This window comes from Dermochelys coriacea, chromosome 27 (assembly GCF_009764565.3).
Source record: "Dermochelys coriacea isolate rDerCor1 chromosome 27, rDerCor1.pri.v4, whole genome shotgun sequence".
Classification (NCBI taxonomy): domain Eukaryota; kingdom Metazoa; phylum Chordata; order Testudines; family Dermochelyidae; genus Dermochelys; species Dermochelys coriacea.
In genome coordinates, this window is record NC_050094.1 from 10268981 (window position 1) to 10294421 (window position 25441).

General features: G+C 39.4%; 1 protein-coding gene across 3 annotated transcripts in view; it reads left to right on the forward strand.

Annotated features, from left to right (window-relative positions):
- The first annotated feature begins 1768 nt into the window (after window positions 1-1768).
- HOXB3 (homeobox B3) overlaps window positions 1769-25441 on the forward strand; it is a 32868-nt gene continuing 9195 nt past the window's right edge. For 2 of the 3 annotated variants that reach the window (XM_038385430.2, XM_043503284.1), the window contains exons 1-3: window positions 1769-1845; window positions 19142-19204; window positions 24540-25094. In XM_038385430.2, the coding sequence (XP_038241358.1) occupies window positions 24659-25094 (436 nt within the window). In that variant the 5' untranslated portion in view covers window positions 1769-1845; window positions 19142-19204; window positions 24540-24658. Of the gene's footprint in view, window positions 1846-17384; window positions 19205-24539; window positions 25095-25441 lie in introns of those variants that run through there. The other variant, XM_038385431.2, reaches the window with a different exon arrangement.

Below are 25441 nucleotides of genomic sequence, written 5' to 3' on the forward strand. Positions count from 1 at the left end.
TTATGAACTTCGAACAGATTTATTTTTTTCCTTTCCATGTTCTATAGTACTTGACATTCCGAGCTGATGTGATTTCAAAGAACTTTTGGGATCTTGTTTTCCTCCTTCCAGTTGTTCATTTGAATTACCTCCTATTGTTCTTTGTGATATTCATGATAACTTGTACATAGCAGAACGAAAGCAAATAGAAATAAAATTTTCGTTGTGACTATAAACCGTGTGTGTTTAAAAAATAAGTTTTTTTTTAAATTTAAAATGTTTGTTAATTTTATAAGGATTTCTATCAATTGCACCTCGCTAATGAAAACAAAATATGTTTGACTATAGGGTATCTCAGTCTTAAGTACTGCTAAGCCTTACATATTGTGATTTATTTATTCTAAGCACATATTAATATGGTTGTATGATATGTTCACAAACTGGTTTCAACAGTGTTGGTCATTAAAGCGCTACATTGTATTAAGGAATTAAAGCAGCAGTGTATTCCTCAGGAGAGGCTACTTCATTTTAAAAAATCTCCTTCTCCAAGGTATTTAATGCATTAATGAGTATAATTTTTGCACAGACGTTTCTCGGTGTTTGCAGGTTTTCTGTGTATTTTTATATTACAAAGGAGCTGGCTACTGCAATAGCTCAAACCCTGACAAGCAAATAGATAATCAAGAAGACAAATGGCTTCTTTTGTGAGCCACAGCTCTTGTATTAATTTTCATTTTCTTGCTCATAGAAAGTATCGAAAATACTGTTCAGGGCGAAATAACATTCCAATTTTAAGTTACATTTAAAAAAAAAGAAGAAAGGGGGGGTGGGGTTGTGGGAAGGAGGCCTCTAGACCATACAAAGAAAATCATAATTTTCTGAATCATTCCCTATAAGAAAATGGTTTTCGCTTATTTATGAGATTTTATGAATTTCTCTCAGTCTCTAAGCCATGATTAAAATACCCCACCACGTTATTAAGAACAAAGACCTGGCTTGGGATATTTAAAGTGGTAGAATGGCTATTTCTGTTCTTAGGGTACTTAGCAATTTAACTCAGACCTTGCAAATAAACTGCGTTCAAAAGTTGTTCCTTCCTCGCACACCTCAATAAATCGCCTATTACGTCTTTTATTCTATTGACTTTGTAACAGTTTGTAAGAAATATTTATATGGTCATGTGACACAGAGCCGCTACACGTCTTGTGTTGGAAAAATGGAGTTGTGTATGTATTTGATTAACTTTTGCCCCTTTAAAGGCAAAAAGAGCAAACCTTCCGAGTTTTTATTTCGGGGTGGTCGGGACTGCACTTATTTTGATGGCTGATTCCCCCACCACCACCTTTGCTCTGCTTCCTATCTAAAGGCGATGCAATTTTCAGATAGAGGCTATGCTCTTAAGGGTACCAAAACAGTTCTTAAAAAGCATATGCTGTTAGGAATGCAACTTCTATAGAACTAAATCAAAGCTGGAAAGTATGAATAGAATTAAAGGGGGAGAAAAGAAGATTTCTATAGGACCTAAAAGTTCACAGCCATTATAAGCAGACAGAAGCCAAGAAAAATGCGAGAATTATACAGAAAATCATTAATCACTTCTTTTCTTTAAATACTTATCCTTTCCCCATTGTTATTCAACAGCAAATCTCCGCAGACCGTCTGTTGGGAAAAAAGTACCCGGAGTCCTACAAAAATCTTCAAGGGGAATAATAACAATAAAAAAATCTGGATCATAAAGTTGAAAACTTTTTTTTTTTTTTTTGGAAAACAAAACGGAACAAACAACAACTCTCACTTGGGAAGAAACCACTCAAACCATGAATACCGTCTATTGGGCGTTGGAAAAAGGATGTGGGAATGCACAAGGTAAAAGAACCGACTGCTTGGCATGCATTTTTGATCGTTTTATTGCCTCTTTTCAAGAGTAAGGTTTTTTTTGGGGGGGGGGGGTGGACACATGAACCCTTTACGAGATTTTCCTCGGTTTCCTCATTTTATTTTGTCTGAGGGGGAGAGAGAAAAGAAATATATCAAATGGATTACATATAAAGGGGATGCTAAAAACCCGTATTTTTCCATTTTATGGTGTGAATCCTATGGCTTTGCTTGGATAATTCTTTTATCTAATGGAATACAGAGGAAAAGCAGATAGCTCAGAAACTGGCCTTTTTGTGACCAAGACAGTCTTGCTATTTCAAATTATATTCCTCCATGTTCTATTTTGCCTTCTTGAAGCTTTGCAACCTAAATTAAAGGGCTTTGTACGAACGTCACGTGTGACTATGGAAAGATCAATCTGGTAGATGATTTCTTTTTTAGTGTGTCAGATGTTCCTTTGAGGAATATCAGTGTTCGAATCCTTTAGCCAAATCAGACTTTTTGAGTTTCTCGTTTCTGCTTAGAAAAGTTGTTTTGTGGAAGGGTTTGGCCTTTATAGACCGTGTTTGCGTGAGCCGGGCTTGTCGGATTGCTGCTTGTTTCAAGACTTTCTGCATTTTACTGGGAGGCTGAAAGGCAAAATAAACAAATAAATTGAGGCAAAATTCTGAGCTGCCGAGCACAGATCGCGTAGAGGAGGGTTCACCCAAAGGACACGTTTTCTAACTGATTAGCTGAGTATTATAGCCAAGGATTGACCTCTCAAACCCCTTGACCTTTCCAAGACTGGACATTGTGCTGTGTAACATTTCCAGCGTCGAACTGGACGGGGGCTAAGGCAAACTTTGCACCTCCGGAAAGAATCTTTTAAACCACGCGTGTTCATGGTTGTTTCTTAATGTTGCCATTGCTGGGCCAGCGCTGGGAATGCAGATGAAAGGCGTCCCAAAACGATGGGATTGTTTTGTGTTTGGTTAGTTGGCTTTTAATGTCTTAGTCATTCTATATTCAATCTGGTCACAATGCATTGTTTCTCTTCCTGGCTTTGGGTTTCATCTCAAAGCACAGAGAGGGTCTCCACTGTAAAAGACAAAGGGCAGCTGACTTTTTTAGAGTCGGGAAGCTTGCGGTCAGTACAAGGGGAAAGATCTCTGGGCTGGCTCGGCCACTTGGGTTTGTTTTGTTTTGTTTACCTCTCAGGAGAGGGCTTTCTAAAAAAGTATCCTTACACTACCCCAGCCAAACGCCTCTCACTTTTCCTCAAACCTCAGCTATCTTCTCCTTTCCAGAAAATCCTTTGTTTCGGAGCGTCTCCTCTTCCCCCCCTTCCCCCGCCCCCTCTCCTAGCCCACAACACTCTCAGAAGCCCTTCACAGCTCGTCTGTATCTGCTAAAGGGGTGTGATATTTGCTGATGCAGTCAGGGATTTCTTTTTGATGGTGGTGGAGGGGAGGGGGGCTACAGGAGGGCAGGCGGTAAGGGTGGTTATCGGTGAATGTTGTTGAAACCACCTCGCTCCTTTGAAAATTTTGGCCTTTGGTGGCTCACGATGGCCCTTAGTCCTGATAGCAACGAACACTTATACTGACACGGGACAGCGTTTACACAGTCACTCCGGGGTATGATGAATTCTAAACGGCGAAGGATGAAAAACTATTTTCGGAGTGACGTGCTAAGGGCTCCTTCAGACATTTGGTAGCCATCTCCCGACCTTGCTGGCCACCTAGAATCGTTTCAATAAATGAGTTGATGCCCGCTACCTTTGTTTATATCGGCGCGGTACTCAGTGACTTAGGGGTTACTCCGCTTCATAACTGTGTCAGGCATCCCGGGAATCAAAGCATGAACGACTCATCGTTCACGAGCATGTATTAAAGCCACATACCCAGCCATAGACAGCTCAGATGTCTTATGGAGTCTCCGTTTAAATCTCTATATGACCCCTGATGTTTCTCTGATATTTTACTCTTCCAACCTAGTTCCTGGTGGAAGAAAGTAAATATTTTTAATCAGCATGAGTCTGAAAGGTGTGTCCTTGGGACATGGCGTTTCTGTCCCATGCACTTCTTTGTTCGCTCCGCCTGCGTCTTGAAATCGAAGCCGGACCAAAAGTCTGTTGCATCAAACCAACTGGAATAGCTTGTCTAATTGACACTACCATCTGAGATTTATTTATTTGGAAGCCAGAGCAAATATATCTATCTATCTATCTATATATATATATATATTTCAGAGTAGCAGCCGTGTTAGTCTGTATTCGCAAAAAGAAAAGGAGTACTTGTGGCACCTTAGAGACTAACAAATTTATTAGAGCATAAGCTTTCGTGAGCTACAGCTCACTTCATCGAGCTGTAGCTCACGAAAGCTTATGCTCTAATAAATTTGTTAGTCTCTAAGGTGCCACAAGTACTCCTTTTCTTTTTGATATATATATATATATATATACATGGATACAGGGCATTTTAATATATCTAGCTATCTATATATTATTAAAATACAACTCGCGAGATTGTCTCTGTATAATATAAATATACGTGGGGGAAAGTATTTATATACAAATACTTCCAAACACACACCGGGAAAATTTCTATGTTATAGGTGTCTAGGTGTATCGACACCTTGTTGCAGTCTTCGGGTTCCTTCAAATGTTCCTCTTTGAGTAAGGACCTAGGTGGTGGGAGCAGTTTGGGAGTTTCTCAGCCTGAACACCTTCCCCCTGACAGATTTATGATCTCCAATAAAACCGGCGTGTTTAAATTCGTAAATCAATCTCCCCTTCTCACTATATAAACGTTCATTTTATCTCTCGAAAGAAAGCTGCTTTGATGATAGCCTCTCGGAGACTGAGAGTGCTGTTTATGGCCGCATTTCCTATTCTTTGAACTTTTAGCGAAAGTTGCTCTTCTTAGGAAAAAAGGCAGCCGGATTTTCCCTTTTTTGTTTGTTTATTTTGGGGCAAGCAACATTCGGATGCGGGATAGTTTGTTTTTTTTTAAAGGGGCTTTACTGAAGGAAAGTGTGTAGCTTTTCAGTTTACCCCCTCCTGCTCTGATAATGTCCCAAATTGAAAAATCATCTAATTCAAGGGGTAAAGGAAGTTTGCTTTATTAGGTAACTGCTCCTCTATCAACATACAATGACACGGAAGGATGTTTTTAAAAAACAGAATAAATTCACTTTTCCTTTTCTGTGTTCCTCTCTCTCTGTATTACACCTTCACCCAGAATTTTTAGCCGAAGGTTTTATTTTTTTTTAATGCAATTTCGCACAATAAGGTCTATGCTTTAAAAACAAGTGTAAAGCTTTTTCGGGCAATTTGCTCCCGTATTCATTTCCTGAAGCTTTAAACAGCCCTTTCAGCTATCACAGCCACTTCAAAATATTGCCTGGATTGAACGCTGGGTTTGAATTTTCTAACCTTTTATTAATTAGTTTTTAAACTGTGCTCTTTCAGGTAGCTGCTTTCCTAGAGAGTGGATTATTAAACTCCGGACAACTCTCGCTAATCCTCCAGGCCTATCTTTATTTTATCTATGTTTATAGGTATTCCGAGGCTTGCAGGAATAGAGCTTTATATTCAAACGCATTTCACCTTGTCTGTTACTCGAGGTCTCACACGGTTCTATTGTTTGATCTTCAGTGGCTCCTTATGCCCTGTATCCATTCTATTGTTTGAGGACGTGAGACCGTCATCCTTAGCACCTGAAAAATAAGGATGAGGGACCCCTCGCTAGATTTGTAAAAAATCTTAGTTTCCTTGCAAGGCTGAAAGAAAACCAGAGTCGTAGCTATGTCTGTACATGCGTGTGCCTATGTTTATGTAAACATATGTAAGTATGTTGCTACATACAGACGTGTGCACATTGTTTTGTGTCAGTGAGGCATTGCCTACTTGGGATTTGATCCATAGGCAGCTTCTTGTACATTCACTGTAAGCAGCTTCCTTTGTTGGCCAGGATTCTGTTTTGGGGCATCTCAGCTCAGAGCCAAAACTGACTTAAAAAATGCAATAAAGACTCACAAAACAACAACAGCAGAAGCCACAAGCTCTCGCCCTGTATCCTAATGGAAAATTCTTAAAAAAAAAAAAAATCTGGATCCATGAGCATAAATATCCTCAGAGGACTTTGGAGCCTAAAACTGTTGTTTTAGTCAGTGTAATAAAATGTCAAGGAGAAAAACATTATGTGCCTAGCAGGGCAAAGAGGCATCAGGGTTTGGGGAAAGTGTTTAAATATTCTAAACTTCGAGGGGAGTGGGGGTGGACACCCTAACGTTGCGTCCTTTACCAGACGTATGTATATTACTGTATATTGTGCTGTGCATACACTCATCCCACGTTCACACGCCTGTGCAAGTATGCATATGTGTTTATAGAAATAATTAGGTAGCCAGAATATCTCTGTAGATCTAGAATGTTACATTCAATTCTAAACTTATTTTGGGGGGGGGGGATAAACACTGTTCCAGTAGAAGGTCACAGTGGTCCTTTGAGTATGAAACTGAGAGACCCCCTTCCCCCTTCCAGATCACGTGATTCATTAAATAATTAATGCAGAGGTTGCAGAATAGATATGTATTCGTCAGGAACATCGCAGACATGGTCTCCTTGTGTCTGACGTGAAATTCAACTGTCCTTTAAAAAACAAGCCTATAGCAGAGGGGGGAAAAAAGAGAGAGAGAGAGAGGGAGAAAGGGAGAGAGAGAGAGAGAGAAAAGAGTCTGCAATAAAACAATTCTCAGGAAGAAAGAAGCCACGCCGAGGGTTGGATTGTTGTGAGTAGCAGGGTCTTCCCAATTCCTAGCGTGTCTATATGTCCATGTAAATTTATTGTTTGTTATTAATGTTATTGTCGTAAAATGTGACAAATAGCCGTCTTCATTTCCTCCCATTTCTCTTCACATGGTGGTATGTGTGTTAATATCCATCGAGGCATTTCATTGATATTTTTAGGAATATTCCTTTCTCTCCCTCTCTCTCTCCTCACAACCTTTCTCCCTCTCTCTCTTTTTGAAACCCCTTTCTTGATTTATTACAATAAGCATGTCAGCAACAATGCGGCTGCCATTGTGTGCGTGCGTGTGTGTTTGTGAGAGAGTTGTGTTGTTTATGGCGGTGTCCAAGATAAATCATTTCTCAAGTGAAAATGATGTGCAAGCGATGATATTTTAGAGCGAGAATTTCTCTCTGCTCCACTCCCTGGAGTTGATTATTTCAGACGATTTACAGTAATAGATCAGCAGCTAATATGAAAGCTCTATAGCTGGGGGTCTTAAATTACAGCATCTGTGATTACCAATTAAGGAGAGATTTGTATAAATTTGGTAAACCGGGAACGCCTCATTGGCATATAAACCTAGTAAAAGACCAGGACCTTAATATAAAAATTACAGCTAGGAGTCTTGTATTGCAGCATCATTTTACTAGCTATTCCTCATTTTTTCACCATCTTGTCCCCCTCCCTCTCTAATAAGGACTTTATTGCACTATAAACACAGGTTGTTGAGGTATGTTTATGTTTGTTTGAGGCTTTTTTATTTATTTTGGTTTGGTTTGGGTTTTTTGGATTGGTTGGTTTTTTTTGTTTTTTAAGCCTGGATGTGTCCCATTGTATGCCAGCTGATCAGAAAAAAAAATCAAATAAATAACTAAATTTGAAAATGAAAATCAAATTACTGCAGAGAGTCAAAATGTACGGATTCCTCTTAAATAGGGATAGCGTTTGATCACAAGCAGAGAATGAAGTTACTTTGTCAATGGAGGACAAAACAATAGGTGAGCTTCCTTGCCTTCCAAACTAACGACATGGGTTCTAAGCTAATAGAGCAATGTTATGGGTTTCGTTCCGAAACCTGAGCATTTTACCCATTTATAATTACCAAAGACTGTTAACAAAAAGGAAGCGAATCCATCCCCAAATAATTCGTTATTCTTTTTATGCAAAGAGGAAATTGTTTGCATCACTTCATTGCTGCAAGATCTTGCTATGATAGGTAGGTAGGTAAATAATGTCCTTAGGCTAAAAGTTTCAGAAGTTTAAATAACAGAGGACATTTTGTTAGGAACGAAGAGCCTGCTTTCTGTGATTCAGACTGGTGTAAATTAGAAGTAAACCTATTGAGGGCAATGGAATTACACTGATATAAAACTAGCGTACATGAGAGCAGAAGCTTGCCCTACGTCCTCAAGAAACTAAGATAGGCATAGCCTGCCAACAGATGTTAGCCTTTCACTGGCACTTGATATATAGTATATATATGAACTATAATAAGTAAATCCCTTTCAACCAACTGAGGCAGTGCAGTAAAGTTAAGACTTTGGGGAGCAGATTATTCTCCTAAAGAGCAGAGTTGATGGGTAAAAGACATAATGTTACCTGTTTAAAAAGCAAGAGTGTATATGAATGAGAATTTGCATCCTTGATAGAAAATGGAAGGTCAGAAGTCATCCACTTAGAATTTCCATTTTAAAACTTGACCAAATAGGTTAAAATCGTGAGTGTTGAAAGGGAAGGAGGAAGCGGGAAATAGCATTTTTAAATATGTAACATGCAAGGAGTCAGTAAAACTGACAATAGGGTTGAAGATTAAATGTTCACACCGGATTCTCAAAAGAGACTCCAACCACATTTTCTGCGCTTCCCTTAGTCCCCGTGAGCCAAGTTTAACACCGTCATGAGGGGTGATATTTAACTCTGTGTGCTAGGGTAAACCTTTATGTAGTAAAATTAGAGGAACTCAGCGACTTTCATTAAATATTAAGGGAGATCCGGGGACAGTGAACAAGCCAGGAATGCAACATCATTCTTTGTCAGGCATATATTAATTTAAATCGTTGGCTTCCAATTGATTTTGACCACTTATTTTTTAGGTCTGAGATTCTGAGCATGAAAAATTAGCCCACTGAGGAAGGTTCGTGTAGTTACGAAGTTGGAAGGAGTGAAAATATTAATTTCGCTCTCATTATCGTTATTATTACGGCTTCTTTGCTGTCATTAAAGCTTCAGACAGTGCACCACACATAACTCTATCGTCCAGCCCCATGCATTAATCGCATTAAACGGGGGTATACATCAATAGCAGGGGGGTTATTCGGTTCTGGTTCCAGACGCCATTGTGCAAAAGCCTCCCTTAAATAAGTCAGATGTCAGGAAGAGCAGGATGTTGAATCGGACAAGGTGGCAAACATTTATGCTTTTGACACCCTTGGCTATAATGAATCCCATTTCCCCATTCACCTGGCACCATATACTCTCCGAATCCATTACTGATATCTCTATCTCTATCCCTTGCCTTTTGATTTAAGGAGGGGGAGGGAGGGAAGATGCCTATTTCAGATAACTCCTTCATTTCTGCCTTGCCTTTCTAGCTGGTTTCTAGCTGGGTGGGGCAGAATTGTGATTTATCTGATGCAAAGATTTTGACTTGACATAAGCCTGGCTGTAGGATCTATTCTTATTTGTAATGTTGCCTCAGATCTTCCTCGCTTCTATACTTAGATTTTTATCAATGAGCCCTTTAAATAAATAAGGCGAAAGTTTCACGTTTCTTTCTTTCTTTCTTTCTTTCTTTCTTTCTTTCTTTCTTTCTTTCTTTCTTTCTTTCTTTCTACTAGAAATTTTCCACCGTTTTATCACGTTGATATTTACCAAGAACGGTTTCATTCTGCCTGGAGCCTTCTCAATAAATAGGCTCTGTGTTTTTCTCTCTCTCTGTCCCTCCGATCGCTACCGATTATTTAGCATCGGATGACGTAATACAATGAAAAGGGTTTCGTTTCGTCCAGATTTGGGCAACCAAAAGAGCTCTCATTGTTCCCTTTGGTTGGTCAAACAACAACAGCAAAAACTCCTCTTACCCAGCCACGATCTTTGTAACTCCCTGCCATACCTACCTCATTAAATCTCACATATTTTCCCATTTGTGTTCATTATTGGTTTATTTATCGATTAGGTAATATAACTTCGGTGATTAGCTCTCTCCTACGGACTAAAACTATGTGTAGATCGTTAAAAAAAATTGTCTATATTTCTTTATTAACTCGGTTAAACTGAACGCATCAGAAATCAGTGGGTGGAATATTCTTCCTTATATTATAGTTATAAATGATATGAATAATATTTAAAATACTTGATGACTATTGATCTTGTCATTAAAATAGTTCAGGTTATTATTGTTTCGCTCATTTCTTTGCAATAAGCTGTTCTTCTTGTCTACCACCGTTTCAGAAAAGTTTGATCCACCAACATGAAGAATCAATATTTACGTTATCATATGACATCTCCAAAGGCAGCCCTTCTCCCCCCATCACACCCACCCTCCCGTACATATACACACAACATTCCTTTCCCAGAGAGGCAGCTATTAAGGTGGAAAATATAAGTCCTTAGTTCATAATTTATTGCAGGCTGTAAGAGAGTGTTATGTAACATCAAAGAATTATGGAAGGATAGGACTCTTTGGAACTGCTATGTAAGGAGGCCAGTAGCTAATACAGAACAGGGTAATACCTGCAGTCAATACATAAGCTTGTAGACTCAACAGATGAGGTCTCAGTATATGAACAATGCATTTCCAGTATACAGAATTATAACTCTTATTCCTTATACACTGTCCAATTTCTGTTTTAAAATACATAAGATTCAGGAATCGTTCATGGATCATCCATTTATTCCGGTTGATCACTTCAAAACAAAAGGATTTAAAAAGAGGTTGATATTACATTGTAAATGCAAGATGACCATTGTTTGTTAAAATAACTGGCCCCTACACCAATAACTGTGGCCCTGTCAAAGCGAGTGAATTATTTTAACAAATCGTATTGTCTAAAAGAAGAAAAAGAAACAACAAACAAATAAACATACATGCAGAGGGGAAAAAAGCAATTAATGTCCGAAATAAGTATATGCTATACAGGCCTTAAAAACTGCCGATGACCCATAGCGCACTCCCCTGCAACTCTGCTGATACATTTCTGTTTAAAAAGTGATTGGAACGAGATTTATTTGTAGCAAAGACAAAGGGAAAGCAGACCCTGGCTTTCTGTTAAATAGGCAAAAGGTTGGATATAATGATGGTGTCCTTTGAAGTTCCGGGTGGTTTTTTTTTGCTGGGGGGGGGTTAATAACCACATTTCAACACTTGACTGCGATAAACCAAATCAGGTGCTATTTCAGAAAATCAGAGCCATAAATCAGAAGGGTTTGATTCCTTTTTGTTTAAAGACAAAGAGGGGTTAACTAAAGAATTTTCATTCAATAGCATTTAATATTTTGGGTTAAATCCAATACCTCAGCCATTCTTGGCAGAAGTATCTCGAGATCAGAAGAGAACGCGACAAAAAATAGGGTAACAGTCTCTCCATGCTCGCACCAATGAGATCAACAGGAGTTTCTGAAGGGAGACTCTGGCAAGTCAAATGGCCAGCTGTGTCATGACATTTTAATAGGCAACTTTTGTCCTTTCCTGAAAATCAACCCAGGCCTTTCCATTCTCAATAGCCGTAACACATCAACATTCAGTGATCCCCAAGAGCCGGATCCAAAGCCCATTGAAGTCAATGGATGTTTTCCCATTAGGTCCACGGGAGTGACTCCATTAGGCCAATAGGCCTTCAGTGATGGAAGGCTCAGAATCTCCATGATTAAAAACAACACAAAACAATCGGGAAGGAGACTTTCCTCCTCTCTCCCGCCCCCCCCCCCCCTTTGGTGTGCCAAAGCTAGGCTATGGCAAACCTTATCCCTCTCATTCTTCAGATTTTTGTTCACTCTTCAATTTTAGGCGAGGTTAAAAATACCCTACAGGATCATGTCCATTGACTCCTATTACTTCGCAACCTCTGTGATTAAACTCAAAAGTCTGATAGGCTACGTTGCAATTCACAAATATTGAAAAGGATCGCAATGACACCAAAAAAATGCCGAATGCATTGCTTAACTTTTTTTTTTTTTTTGTCGAGACATATGGAATCAATTTTGAATCTTGACATTGAAGACTGGCCAATTCCTACTGGCCTCTAAAACCAGAATCCAGTTGGTTCTCCTCTCTCCGGCACCTCTTGTCACTCAGTATTATGCCCGTCTTGCAACATTTTAAGTCTTTATAAAGAGAAATAGCTTTTCAGAGAGGTGCCAGGGATTCCTCCCTCCCCTACAACGGGGAAAATAAGTACAAGACCCGCACTTCCCCACCCCTCCCACTATCTCTGGGCATTCTGGAAAGGGGTCTCCATCCTTGCAACACTTAACGCGGTTTTGGAAGGTTTTTCTTCAGTCAAGGCAGTTCCGTTCGAAACGAGTGAGTCCAAAAAATCAAAGCATCTTTTGGGGGGGGGGGAAGGGAGGAGGAAGGGAGAGAAATCCGTCCGGCAAAGCTGTCAGCAAGATCCACTGGGGTACAATAAAGTAGTTTCTTTTCTTCTCTTTAATTTGCTTGCTTCAGTTCAGATACTTGCAGCAGCCGATTTCCCCCCTTCTCTCCTTCTCCCTGAAGTCCTTGGTGGCGAGCTAACACAGGTAAGAGGTAAAGAGGGGGGAAAAAATTGATGCAACTTTGCCTTTCCGTACTCTAAGAATACCAGCGCTCTGAGATATAATTAATCGCTCCCAAAGCTTTGACACGCTAGAGACTTCTCCATTGGTCAACGTGAACTATAGCTGACTTTCCCTAGTATCAAATTAAGACTGATCTTTCCGAAACATAGCCAGGGAAGTTGAAGATGAGCAAGAAAAAAAAGAAAAGAAAAAAGTTGCGTGATTCATACCTAGACGGGATACAGAAGCTTTCTTTAAAGTCCGTGTTTCCCAGCTAGGTTTCCCTGGGACACATTTGTTAAAGCGTTAGCACCTCTCCGCTGTTTGAAAAAAAGAAACTACAAACGCCGCTTTGGAAAAGAGGGGTGTTAAACTGAAGAATGTATCTGAGCGTGATTTATGGCCCTCAGAAGTTTTGTTTACTTGGAGCAGCTCCTAATTACAAGTCTTTTCCTGGAAGCCCATGTCTTCTAAAAATTCCACGATGCTGATAGTGGGTTCCCTCCCCACCCCCCTCAAATTCTGCTTTTATTTGCCAGATGTGATTAACAAACATCTGGCGAGTTTACTTGCTTTCCCCGATAGCTGACCAATTAATTTTGGTGGCATGGGTAAGTATACGAGCCTTCAACATTTTATGTAAGAATAGTGTTTTATTATGAATCCCACCAGCTAAAATGTTTTCAGACCACGAAAGGAGTTCCAAATCTGCTCGGGGTTTTGAAGAATCCATAATAAAGATTTATTTTTTTAATGTAATTTCTTCAATGACCTCCATTTTAAAAGGAGGCGCAGAAAAATGACTCATGTTGGAATATATGACACAATATTTACTAGTGCTGTTTCATCATTCATTATGGGGCTAGGAGTCGGAAGAATTGGTCTCTTTGTTAAGGTCCGATGTGTATTTTAAGAGTGAGTTGCAACAAAACGAAGTTTATGCGGAAGACAGAAAGACAAATTGGATTAAATTTGAAATTCATTTTTTTAATGTGCTCCCTGTTCAGTTTGGCTGGTGTTTGTTTGTATCCTTTTGTACTTTGATAATAACTCAGTTCCTGGGACAATTCGTTAGCTATAAAAATGCCCCCATACCTTGTAAAATCGCAAAAGTTTAGACTCAATGTCTAATATTTCCCGAGGCAAACTAGTATATATTGGCAGAGAGCTACACAAGAGCCTGTTTTTTTGCTGAAAATTGCTTTGCATTAAATTTCCTCAGCTCCAGAATTATCTTTACTCGCCTCCAGCTAAACTTGAAATGTTTTTTTTTACCAAGCGCTTGGTCTGTTGGCGAATAAAATCTGAGGGGAACCACAAGGCCCTAAATGACAGTAATTTAATTGATTTTATCATAAATCATCAACTCCATGAAGAACCAAAGTTTTCATTGAAGTAAATTGATATTAATGGACGATTTTTGAAATTCCAACTCTCTCTCTCTCTCTCTAGTTGGAATAGATATATTGGTGCGCCTGTATCTCTTGATTTGGATTTCATTCTCGCCACCACTCTCACGACAAACTCATTATACATTTTGGGGGCCTTATTTTTCTTGCTTTTGTAAGGATCAAATCTTAATGAGGCAGCCGGGCAATGTTCAATCACAGAAACACCACCGATCGGATTATTCTCAGTAGATGGTCCATCAGAAGAGAAATATTGTTTTCAGAGAGTCTTCCTTAAAGTATGGTTTTGTCTGGATAGCGTGTGTGTGTGACTATAGCGAGATCCAGTGGCCCTACATTTGTGTTAAACATCACTGGGAATGACATTGTTGCATTCCAAATCACAAATTCATTTCATTGCTGAGCATGCATGAGCTAGAGGAGATTTTAAAACAGAGCTATGATCTAGAGTGCCGAGTTCCATCTAAGTATCCCCCACAGTAACGACATTGAAATCCTGTTAAACATTGTTGTTCCGAATTCTTTCTCCTCTAATTAAAAATTAACTATTTACTGCATTAAGAGACTGTTATGGATGATAGCCTTTTGATATGTTGATGAATATGAGAGACCAAAGACCCTGACAATATTACAGTATTTTAGCACAGCCAGTGATCGATTGATCTATCTATATGGATCACTGGTTATGCTGTGTGTATACACACACACACACACACACACATATATATATGCATATTCATGTGTACATCTACATGCTGTGCGTCTACTATGTGTGCTTATATAGTGTATTTGTAGTATATAATAAATACACTATACAATGAGAATGTAAAATAAAAATATGTTCTCATTGTATCTAATTATACATCTATAGAATGCTATACATGTCAGTGTATTTATATAGTGTATTTGTAGTATACAACAAAAAAGTATAACATGAGATTGAAAAAGGAAAATATATTCTCATTGTATCTAGTTAGACAACACACTTATACAAACGCCTTGAGACCCAGAAATATGATTCCTGAACATAACTCTCTCTCTCTCTCTCTCTCTCTCTCTCTTCTCTCTGACATTGCTCCCTCAGAAATTGTTACCTATCTGTATGTGACATCAAATGAAGGCAGGTAAAATGGACCCCTTGTGCATCGCTCCTTCCCACCCATCCCCTGCCCCACATCACGCTTCCTTTTCTTTCTTTCTTTCTTTCTTTCTTTCTTTCTTTCTTTCTTTCTTTCTTTCTTTCTTTCTTTCTTTCTTTCTTTCTTTCTTTCTTTCTTATTCAGAGGAATGTAGCTATAAAGTAACGGAATGCCTTCATTTTATAACAGAAACTGCCCAGTCAATAGATATTGGATGCTATCCAGGAATCCTTTCGAGAGAAAAAAATATATATATCCTCATTTTCCCTCCAGATTTTTATTTTTTTAAAGTGACTTGAAATCTGGCTAGCCATAAGCAGATCAGGGGGGCAGCCAGTGTAGAATCTACCGCAGTGGAACACGCGTCCTCTTTCCAGGGGTCGAGAAAGGCTTTAACTGTAAATCCACTCGGTTAAGAGACGGAGCGTGGGTGGTTAAACTGCTCCAGCAGCCACCCCAGCCCACAGCGTCTCTCTCGAGTAAAGTGCAGGAGCAGGTTATCCGCAGCAGATTCAAAGCTGAGGTCTTCGGAGATTGTGGCTGCTGTCGCTCGGAACGGAGCAGTCATCTTCCTCCAGCCATCCTTCCTTCCTTCCTTTCTTTCTTTCTTTCTTTCTTTCTTTCTTTCTTTCTTTCTTTCTTTCTTTCTTTCTTTCTTTCTTTCTTTCTTTCTTTCTTTCTTTCTTTCCCCTCTAGTTCCTTCCACCTCTTCTGGCGTTTGGCTCGGAGCTGAGATTTTGCAAGCTTGTGGGTTTGGCGAAGACTTCGCACCTCCGTTTTCCGCCTCTACTTAGAGGGTCGAACAACAACAACAAAAACAACAACAAAAAAAGAAAAGCAAAACAAAATATCTGAGGGGAGTGACTGGGGAGGTGGGAAAAAAGAAAGCGACTGCTGGCAACTAAGTTTAGAGAATTCACTGGAAGGGGGGGACGCTCTTTGGGGGGGGGGAGAAGTTCATTTAACAATTCTGTATTAAATGGGTAAAAGGTTGACGTCTACCAGTCACGTGAGCGCATAATTCAAGTCATTATTTTGGCGTTTAGAAAGCGGGGGAAGTGTATGTGGGAGAGGGCTTCTGTCCTCTCTAGTCTCGCTGGTCACTGGCTTCCTAAATATCTATTTACAGCACTCTGGTACCCAAACCCTTCCCCCACTCCGAAAAGAAAAAAAAATTACAGTACAGCAACATGTGTGGGCGAAAGACTTTTGGCGACCAGAGAATTTGTAGAAGAGGAGAGGGCTTCAGGGGGTGGGGAAAAAACAGCCAGGAATAGTGGGCGCCCTGGTTTTGTTGTTGTTTTGCATTTAGGAGGTAATTCAAAAGCACTTCCGCCGATTGATCATTAACCCGGTGAGTTATTACTCTTGTAAGCAAAGGTCATGGAGAGAAAGAGGGCTAATCTCTCAAAGACACCGTACACTCCGTTTCATTTTGATTTCTTATCCGGAGCTGGCTTCTGTTTAGACTTTTTGTGTGTGTATGAGACAGAGAGAGAGAGAGAGAGACCTTTTCGAGTGTCCCTACTCCATCCCTCCTCAACCTCAGCATTCCTACCCCTCACCTTCTTAAGAGAGAAGACGGGTTGGCCTCCATAATTCGGATATTGACATCCTGTTACAAAGTAAACAAAAGGAAACGGAAGGGGATAGTGACCAGTCTATCTATCTATCTATCTATCTATCTATCTATCTATCTATCTATCTATCCCCATACACACCCCGATATCTATCTATCTATCTATCTCCATACACACCCCGATATCTATCTATCTATCTATCTATCTATCTATCTATCCCCATACACACCCCGATATCTATCTATCTATCTATCTATATATCTATCTATCTATCTATCCCCATACACACCCCGATATCTATCTATCTATCTATCTATCTATCCCCATACACACCCAAATATCTATCTATCTATCTATCTATCTATCTATCTATCTATCTATCCCCATACACACCCCGATATCTATCTATCTATCTATCTCCATACACACCCCGATATCTATCTATCTATCTCCATACACACCCCGATATCTATCTATCTATCTATCTATCTATCTATCTATCTATCCCCATACACACCCCGATATCTATCTATCTATCTATCTATCTATCTATCTATCTATCCCCATACACACCCCGATATCTATCTATCTATCTATCTATCTATCTATCTATCTATCTATCTATCTATCTATCTATCCCCATACACACCCAAATATCTATCTATCTATCTATCTATCTATCTCCATACACACCCCGATATCTATCTATCTATCTATCTATCTATCTATCTATCTATCTACACACCTCGATATCTATCTATCTATCTATCTATCCCCATACACACCGAGATATCTATCTATCCCCATACACTCCCAGATATCTATCTATCTGTCTATCTATCTATCTACAGAGAAAGATAAATGTTCCTATTCAGATTATAGTGCCTAATTTGAGAATATCCATAATTCACCACTAATACCTTTAATAATGGTACATAATGCATGAGCCTATTGTTGTCAGTTAGGTAAAGAGGGGAGGATTGGAGAGTAGTGATTTTATTTTTAATCCGGGTCCCGCAAAAAGTAGCAAAAACCCCTTTTGCTGGCGTCACTTAAAATCTTTCTCGGAGCCTTTATTTATTTTGTTTCTATTTTTCCCCCTGCCTTCTCTAGTCACGCCAAAAAATGCTACTTTCCTCCTCTCTCCACCTCCTTTTGTTCATCCCCCACCTCCACTCCCCTTTCTTCCAGGCCCTAATGTGGGTGGAACTTTTATAGAGTCATATTGGGTGCGCTGTTCATACCACATAAAGGGCGGTGGGGTTTTCTTTATCTTTATTTATAATCTACAGAGGGAATTAAAAACCAAAGTTAACCTGGTAAGGCTGTGATGTAAATGGAATATAGCCAATGTTGTGTATTAAAATGTGTGTGTGTCTGTGTGTGTAATCATCATCATCATCATCATAAATTAGGGCTATAGGCCGCAGACCAGAGAGAGGTCAGCCTGATGTGTGATTTATGTTCCAGGAATGTTGTCACGAGAAGGATAGAGGTGCGGGAGGAACATTTGATTTGAGATTAATATCATCAACAGAGAGAACGGAAACAAGATTATTAAAGCGAGGGAATGTTTCCCAAAACGAAAATAATTTTAAATGAGATTTCCCACCCCCCCCCCTTCTTTCTGAATCAAATCGTGTCAAGGTTTCAGTGATAAATCTCCGACTAGTTTTAAAGAGGTTTAAACTGGTGTCGTTAATCCTTTTATCGAATAACTTTTGTGTAAATGTTACCTACATATAACATAAAACATCTACTTTTTTTTTATGGGGATCATTCAAGACAGTGAGCAAATTGGCTACATAGGAAAAGATGTGCTGTAAATATTTAAGCTTTTGTTGTCTTCCAGTAAAATCGTCTGGAGGTTTCCACAAGGTTTTCATACCGCCTTACCTAATTAACTCGATACATTTCATTTTTAAAATGCACTTAACCCGGAATTACCAACCGCCTTTAACTAAAAACAATAAAAGGAGGTAAATGATGGATTGCAAAACAGCTCACTTTTTTATTAGTATTTATTTAAAACCAAAATTCACCAACAGGAAAAAATACGTTTGCATTTCACTACAACTAATTTCTACTGATAACTATTCTAATGCAAAGCTTGAATAGACACAACTGATAAATAATTTCCTTCAAAGACGGTTTCCAACGAGCAAGTGGTATCCAAATGTTTGAGACCCATAGAAATGAGAAATGCTAGACATTTACAAGTGAGCTAATACTAAAATATCTGAAAGGGCCATGATGAGATTGCAAGAATTGTCTTGAAACTGCTTCATTTATGAGTCCAGCTATTTTTAAAAAATACTTATTTGAATGTCTGCATGATACAAATCCTTCATCTTGATGATACTTGTGTGTGTGTGTGTGCGTATATACACACACACACACATATAAAACAACTTTTGGAAAATGCTAAAAACTTTGATGAAATGTCTCCTTTAGTTACATTGTTGAGAAAATGCCTCAGATAGAGCAATGGATTTTTTTTTATTTAATTTTTGTCCATTAGAAACGTTTTACCACCATTACCACTAGAAGAGTTCTCTGTGTAATAAGTCCGATTTCCCATACCTTTGTGATGGAAGTTTTATCACTTTTCTGTTTTACAGTTCTCTTTCTTTCTCAAACCGCTGCGCTGTCTCATTTGTGCTGGACCAGACAACGGAGAATTGGTGAGTGTTATTAAACACGATGCCTGGTCATTAAAAAATGAACTTCTTAGAACCAGAAACCACTCTTTAAAAAAAAAAACTTGTTTAGTTTTTAGTTAGACCCAACTTGTTTTCCTTTCACCACATTTATAATGACGATTATTGCCTTAACTTTTCTGTGAAGTGTTTTCGTTTTGCTACTGGTTGGTCTTTAAACTTTACGATTTATGGTTATAATTTTGGGTGGATATTTTAAATGGAAAATATTTTTTGTATTCCTTTGAAAGGAAGTCTAAAATGACCAGGACTAAAAATTTGGGCTGAACTTGTAATGCAGCTAATACAGTCACTTTTTAAAACAACACAAAACTGCAACAAAAAGTAGAAGCGGAAATACAAGGTGATATGGAACCAGATATCTACTTACAAGACACTCAGTGTATAGAAATGCAGCTATGTTTTTATTATTTTTTTATTCTCCAGTTATTTAAAAAAGAACACAAAGTTGGTACTTCAGAAAAAGTTCTTTGAAGAGTTCACGGCACCTCTGATATTCTAGATATTCAAGCACAAGTCCATGAAGTCCCATTTGCGAAAATCTATTGACTATTGACTATCTATTATTTTAAAAAGAATAATCCATGAATCCTATGCGTGTCTCCTCCATGCCGCTCTGTAAGCCTGGTGTTCCAAAACAGACGCTCGCCTGTAGTTGAAGATGTGTGTCCAAGTAGTTCATAAAAAGTCAGAAGGAAAAAAAATTCTCAGAGACGATATTTCAGTTACACGGTGGAACCCCCTCACGACACAGGTTTGAAAACTGATGTTAGAACAGTAAGTGGAAACACTGTGCCCCCTAGTAAGCCTGCAGCCAGCACCTTGAAAGTCTTTTCCACCAGACGCATCCCGAAAGTAAGTTGTTGCAAAAGTAAACTCTTTATTTAGCCCCATTTTCAATGGACACTCATCAAAAGGTGCGAAAGAGTGATGCAAACTGCACAAGTGGACACACCTTCCAAGCGGGATCCAAAGAGCTTTTGTGTCAACCCCTTTCCTTCGCTGGCTACAGTTAAATTCTCCAGTCAGCACTTAACCCAAAGGCGATGTGGGCAAGAACTAAAGGCAAGGAAGATCATTGCAATCTGGAACAATAACAGCAGGGAAAAAAAAAGTGCAGACACCTAAATTCTTTGCCCTGTCTTCCTCCCACGCTCCCTTTGCAACGCTTCCTTTCCCTGCACCTTCACCAAAACGCATCGGGGAAAGTTTCCGCTTACAGCGGTAGTGTGCGCGCATCAGGAGTCTTAACTCTTGCCCAGCGATAACAGCAGCGTCTGGCATCATCATCTTCACCATCATATTAATACAAATCTTTATTGTTCAACCCCTCCCTGACTTTGCCTTTCCTATGTGATTTTACTCTCTCTCCCCTTTAGAAGTGCAAATTCCACCTCCTCCCTTCCACCAACCTACAGTAGGTGGGGAATAATGTAGCCATCAGCCAGAGAACTTTGACACGCAGACTTAATATTAAAGTTCTCCACGGCTGTAGGCTTTGAGTTGCATCAACACAACGGATTCGTCCTTTTGTCACCCTCTCCTCCTCCCCCCACCGGTCTCCACTCCCTTTAAAACAAATAATCAGTCCCTGGCTGGCTGATCATACCCCCTTTCCCCCCCACCCCTCCCCCGAAAAGTATATTTCATAATTATTCCATATTAGGGACTCTAAACAGGACACAAATCCAGTTGGAGGGAGAGACAAAATATATGCACCAGTTATTGAAAGAAAGACGATTCTAACCGTGGGGGGGGAAGGGGGGAGGAGTATGCCTATGTTAAAAGGGTTTATTAACATAAATTGACACCTAATTGTTAAACACGTGAATCAAAGGAAAGCTTTGCTATCTTTCTGTCTAGGCCTCGGTCCACCACGTCTGCAATTAGCATAATTTTTCACTAGTGACGCTGTTTGGAAGGCTGTTGGCTTTGCCCAGCGCTCCAAAGCAAATCTTTATTATTTTTTTTAAATACCACCTAGCTTTATTTCACCCCCCCCCCCTTCCCCACCCCCATCCCCGCTACCCTGGCTCATTATTATTACTATTATTATTTTTAATCCTAGCCAAGCCTTGTCTAGTTAAAGGTTTCGCGTTCAGCTTTTCTTTCTTTCCTTTTTTTCCCTCCTTCCCTTCTTCCCCTCTGCCGTGGCCATTGTTATCAGTGAGCAGGGCGTACCAGTCTATAGGGCAACTAGAATCTCAGGGTTTGTCCATTCAAAGCCCTGAGCTTTTCTACACATCTTGGAAGCTGTAAAGCATCTTGCTTTTTTTTTTTTTCCCTTCCCCAAACGAACAGAGGGAGAGAGAGAGAGAGAGAGAGAGAGAGAGAGAATTTGAGCAGCCGTAACCGAAAGCTACACTGGCTTAGCCCCCATCCTTTGGCTTTATTACTGGATTTCTCTCTCTCTTTTTTTTTTCCACGCACACTCACACACTTCTATCTATCTCTGTATATTCCTTTAACATTTTTTTTAAAGGAAGAGGGTGGCATTCCTTGCTTATTGATTGCTTTGGTGCTGGATGTGAAAATATATTATGTCTGCCTGTGTTTTGCTCGTCAGAGACTAAGGTAAGCTGGACTCAAATAGGCTATCACTTTGTGAATGGCGGAGTCTATGTCCCAATGATTTATGACCATATGACTCCAATCTCGGTTCAAGAAGAGTTCACAAGCTTTAAGCTTCCTTCCACGCAGCGACTGTTTTGCAGCCCTCATCCAGGGGCCTTTCTTTTCCCCCCTGCTTTTCAACTGGGGGGTTCTGCTTGGGGGTGATGATGCGGGAGGGGGGGAGGGAAATTTTAGGAATGTGTCTCTATTTTCCAGGCATATTCACCGCAAGGCAGTCGCTGGAATTTGAGGTGCCTCTCAGCGCCAGCCTATTGTTAAGGGGCATGTCGATAGCGTTCTTATTTTAAACTAAAAACGGGTTTATTCTTTCTTTTGCTTGGTCTGTGAAATATACCTTAGGCGGGGGAGGGGAGGAATGAGCTGCTCCTCTTCCTAAAGAGTCAGGTTGTGAATTTAGGATTTCCAACATGGAGGGAATCGCTTTAAAGGGAAATAAATAGGCTTAGATCTGTTCCCATCCTCTCACCTAATCTTCCTGTGAACCTTTTGACTTAGATCCCTTTTCCTTCTCCATCTCGATATTTCACTGGCATTTTTTTTTCTACCACCTCTAAATCTTTCGCAGTAAAAGTTCTTGTGTTGTGTCTTTAATGTTGTTATCCTTCGCAAAGTGAAACTTGGAAGATGGGGAAACATACTAGACTTGACCCTGCGATAGTTAATTGGAACATGATATAATCTAATATTTATTATTCTGCCTGAGATTTAAAAAAAAAACACCACAATTCCTTGGAGTAAATAATTAGGATTCCGGCCGTCTTCGGGAAGATAAATGACCGGCATTTGTGAGGCGCTGAGAGATGAGCTACAAAAGCAAATCTCTTCTGTTGAAGCTCCAAACCAGATAGCTTCGGTTTTTTGGGTGGAGAAGGCGGTACGATTATTTTATGTATTTTTTGAAAATCACCGCTGTTTTTTTTAGCTGCTTTTGATAAGCCCCTCAGGCATTTAAAAGAGGAAAAAGAAGATTAAAAAAAAAGAAGAAGAAGGAAAGCCGTGTAAAACAGGAAGGCCTGGAAGAGATTCCCACCTCTTTGCACTCCTCGGCAATTTCAGCCACCCTATTCATAATAAATGTACTGCTGGTTGTTAATTAATTCACAGCTCTTCAGCTCGGGTAGAGGAGTATACTTTTTAATATTTATCATGACGAGGAAGTAAAACCAGAGTACTCCCTCCAAAAATTCTCTGCAAAATTATTCCAGACTTTTTGTCGACAAAATAAATAAATATTATATCTCCGTGGAAGCTATCGCACCGATTTGGGAATGTAGAAGTTGATGTATAAAAACTAAATCAATCTTACATGTGTATATTGGTGGAGAGTGTGTTGTCTGAAGTGCAGTTTGACATAACCACAAACACACAAAAGTCGGGGGAGGAAAAATCGGAGTGTTATTTATTGTAGATCTCTGCATTGTGTTAAAGCTTTAGTAAGTATTTGAAAAAATCTCATTAGACGTTATTTATATGCAGTTTATTTTTTAAAAGTGATAAAAATTAAATTTTAAAAATGGCTATAAATATCAAATCCATCCTCCCATAATGTGCATAGTGATGGGGAAAATCCACCGGGTTTTTAAAATAAGTTTGCTGCTTTGGTTGATCCCCAGATACCAAATTATTTTCTGATCAGTGTCCATTATTCTCGGATTTTTTCCTCCATCCCATGTAGAGAAAGTTCATACTTTGGGCAAAAGGAGGTAGTAAAGGCTGGTTTTTCCGGTTTTGTGGAACTTTTGGGCTTGGATTGGAAAGCAAACCTAAACAGAAGGGCGGGGGGGGGGAAATGATGAAAAGTCAAAGGGATAGAAAGCTAGAACCAAATGGCCTGGTGACAAAATTGTTTTTTTAAAAAATACACACACACAATGAAACTGGGTTTGGAAGCAATTCTTTTCAACGGCAGTTCCAGATTCAAGATTTTAAAGAAATGGGGGTGAAGAGTGAAAAGGTATGTGTCCTAAACACAATAGACAAATAGGCCAAAGGAAAAACGTTTTGTTTTTTTTAAATGGATGCCCCAATATCTGTTGAAAATATTTTCTCCAGAATTGCAAAGACAATATGTGTTACTGTGGAAGCAGCAAATAAAGCTAAATGAGTCAAGAGACCCTTACCTGGATAAAATATAGAGACTATTTGCCATTCTTGGTTTAAAATCAAAGACTCTGTGAAGCAGTCCTACAATAAAGCAATAAAACTTTATAGTATCTGATCCTCCAAACTTTCATTTCTGGGCACATCATAACCTTCTTTCTTTTATTCTTGGGAATTTCTTATTGCATGCACTGGATTCTGATGTGGGGTAAAAAGGCATGAGTTATATTCAGTTCATGTTTGTGGATAGCAGTGATCCATTCTATGTTCTTGTTCTTATTATATTAATGTGTGTGTGTTTATGCCTATGTATGCATATGAAATCACCAGTGCTTAGACATATTTATTCATACACGGTGCAATGCTGTTCATAAAAATGCATTGACTTTAAAAAATAAACTTTAAAATAGTTGATAAGCCTTGGGAGGAGGAACACAGGACAAATCTGTTCAAAGCATCTGTTAGCCCTGTTCTGTAGGACCCTATTCATGTCATGTGCTTTTCACGACCTAAGATGGATTCATAGCCAGGCCACTATCATTGTGTGTTTCTTCTAACCTTTCAGGTCAACTTCCAATAGACAACTGGAAACGGATTGTCACGTGACCTTGGGGTGCCAATGTTCTTCCATAAGGGTCTCAAGACCCTGGTAGTCGGTAAAAATATTTTTTGGGAATCCCAGAGATGCAGAAAACAACATACTACGACAGTTCGACGCTGTTTGGAGGTTATTCCTATCAGGGTGCTAATGGGTTTGGTTATGATGGCCCTCAACAGCCTTTCCAGCCTTCTTCTCACATGGAGAATGACTACCAGAGGTCTGCCTGCTCCCTCCAATCTCTTGGCAACACTGCCCCACATGCAAAAAGTAAAGACCTGAATGGAAGCTGCATGCGTCCGAGTTTGCCCCGGGAGAATCATCAAGCCCCACCTGTCTCACCACCCCCAAACTCTGTCACCAACAGCAACAGTAGCAACAGCAATAGCCAGTCAGGGAGCAGTAAAACTGCCCCCAGCAAATCAAATCTCAGTTCAAACGCAACTCTCACCAAACAGATTTTCCCCTGGATGAAAGAATCGAGACAAAACTCCAAACAGAAAAACAGTTCCCCTACCACAGGTATAATGTTCTGCTTTTGTAACCCTCCACTTTCCTAAACAGCGAGGTAATGAAGCCACCAGCCTGAATGTTCTTGTCTGAAAGTTGAAAGATACATGCATTGAAAATACTACTATTGTTGGTGTAGCCAAGCCATTCAATCTCTATTCAAGCAAACCTCCTGGTGATTTCAATGGGAGTTTGGCCTGAATAAAGCCTACTGGATTTGGCCCATTATGAAGATTTAGCTGTCTACACTTGATTTATGTATTTATTTATTTTAAATGCCATAATATTGTAGTAAAATGCACCAAATAAATTGTACATAGTTAAAGGTGGCTGAAGCATTGAATGCATGTAGTTACTAA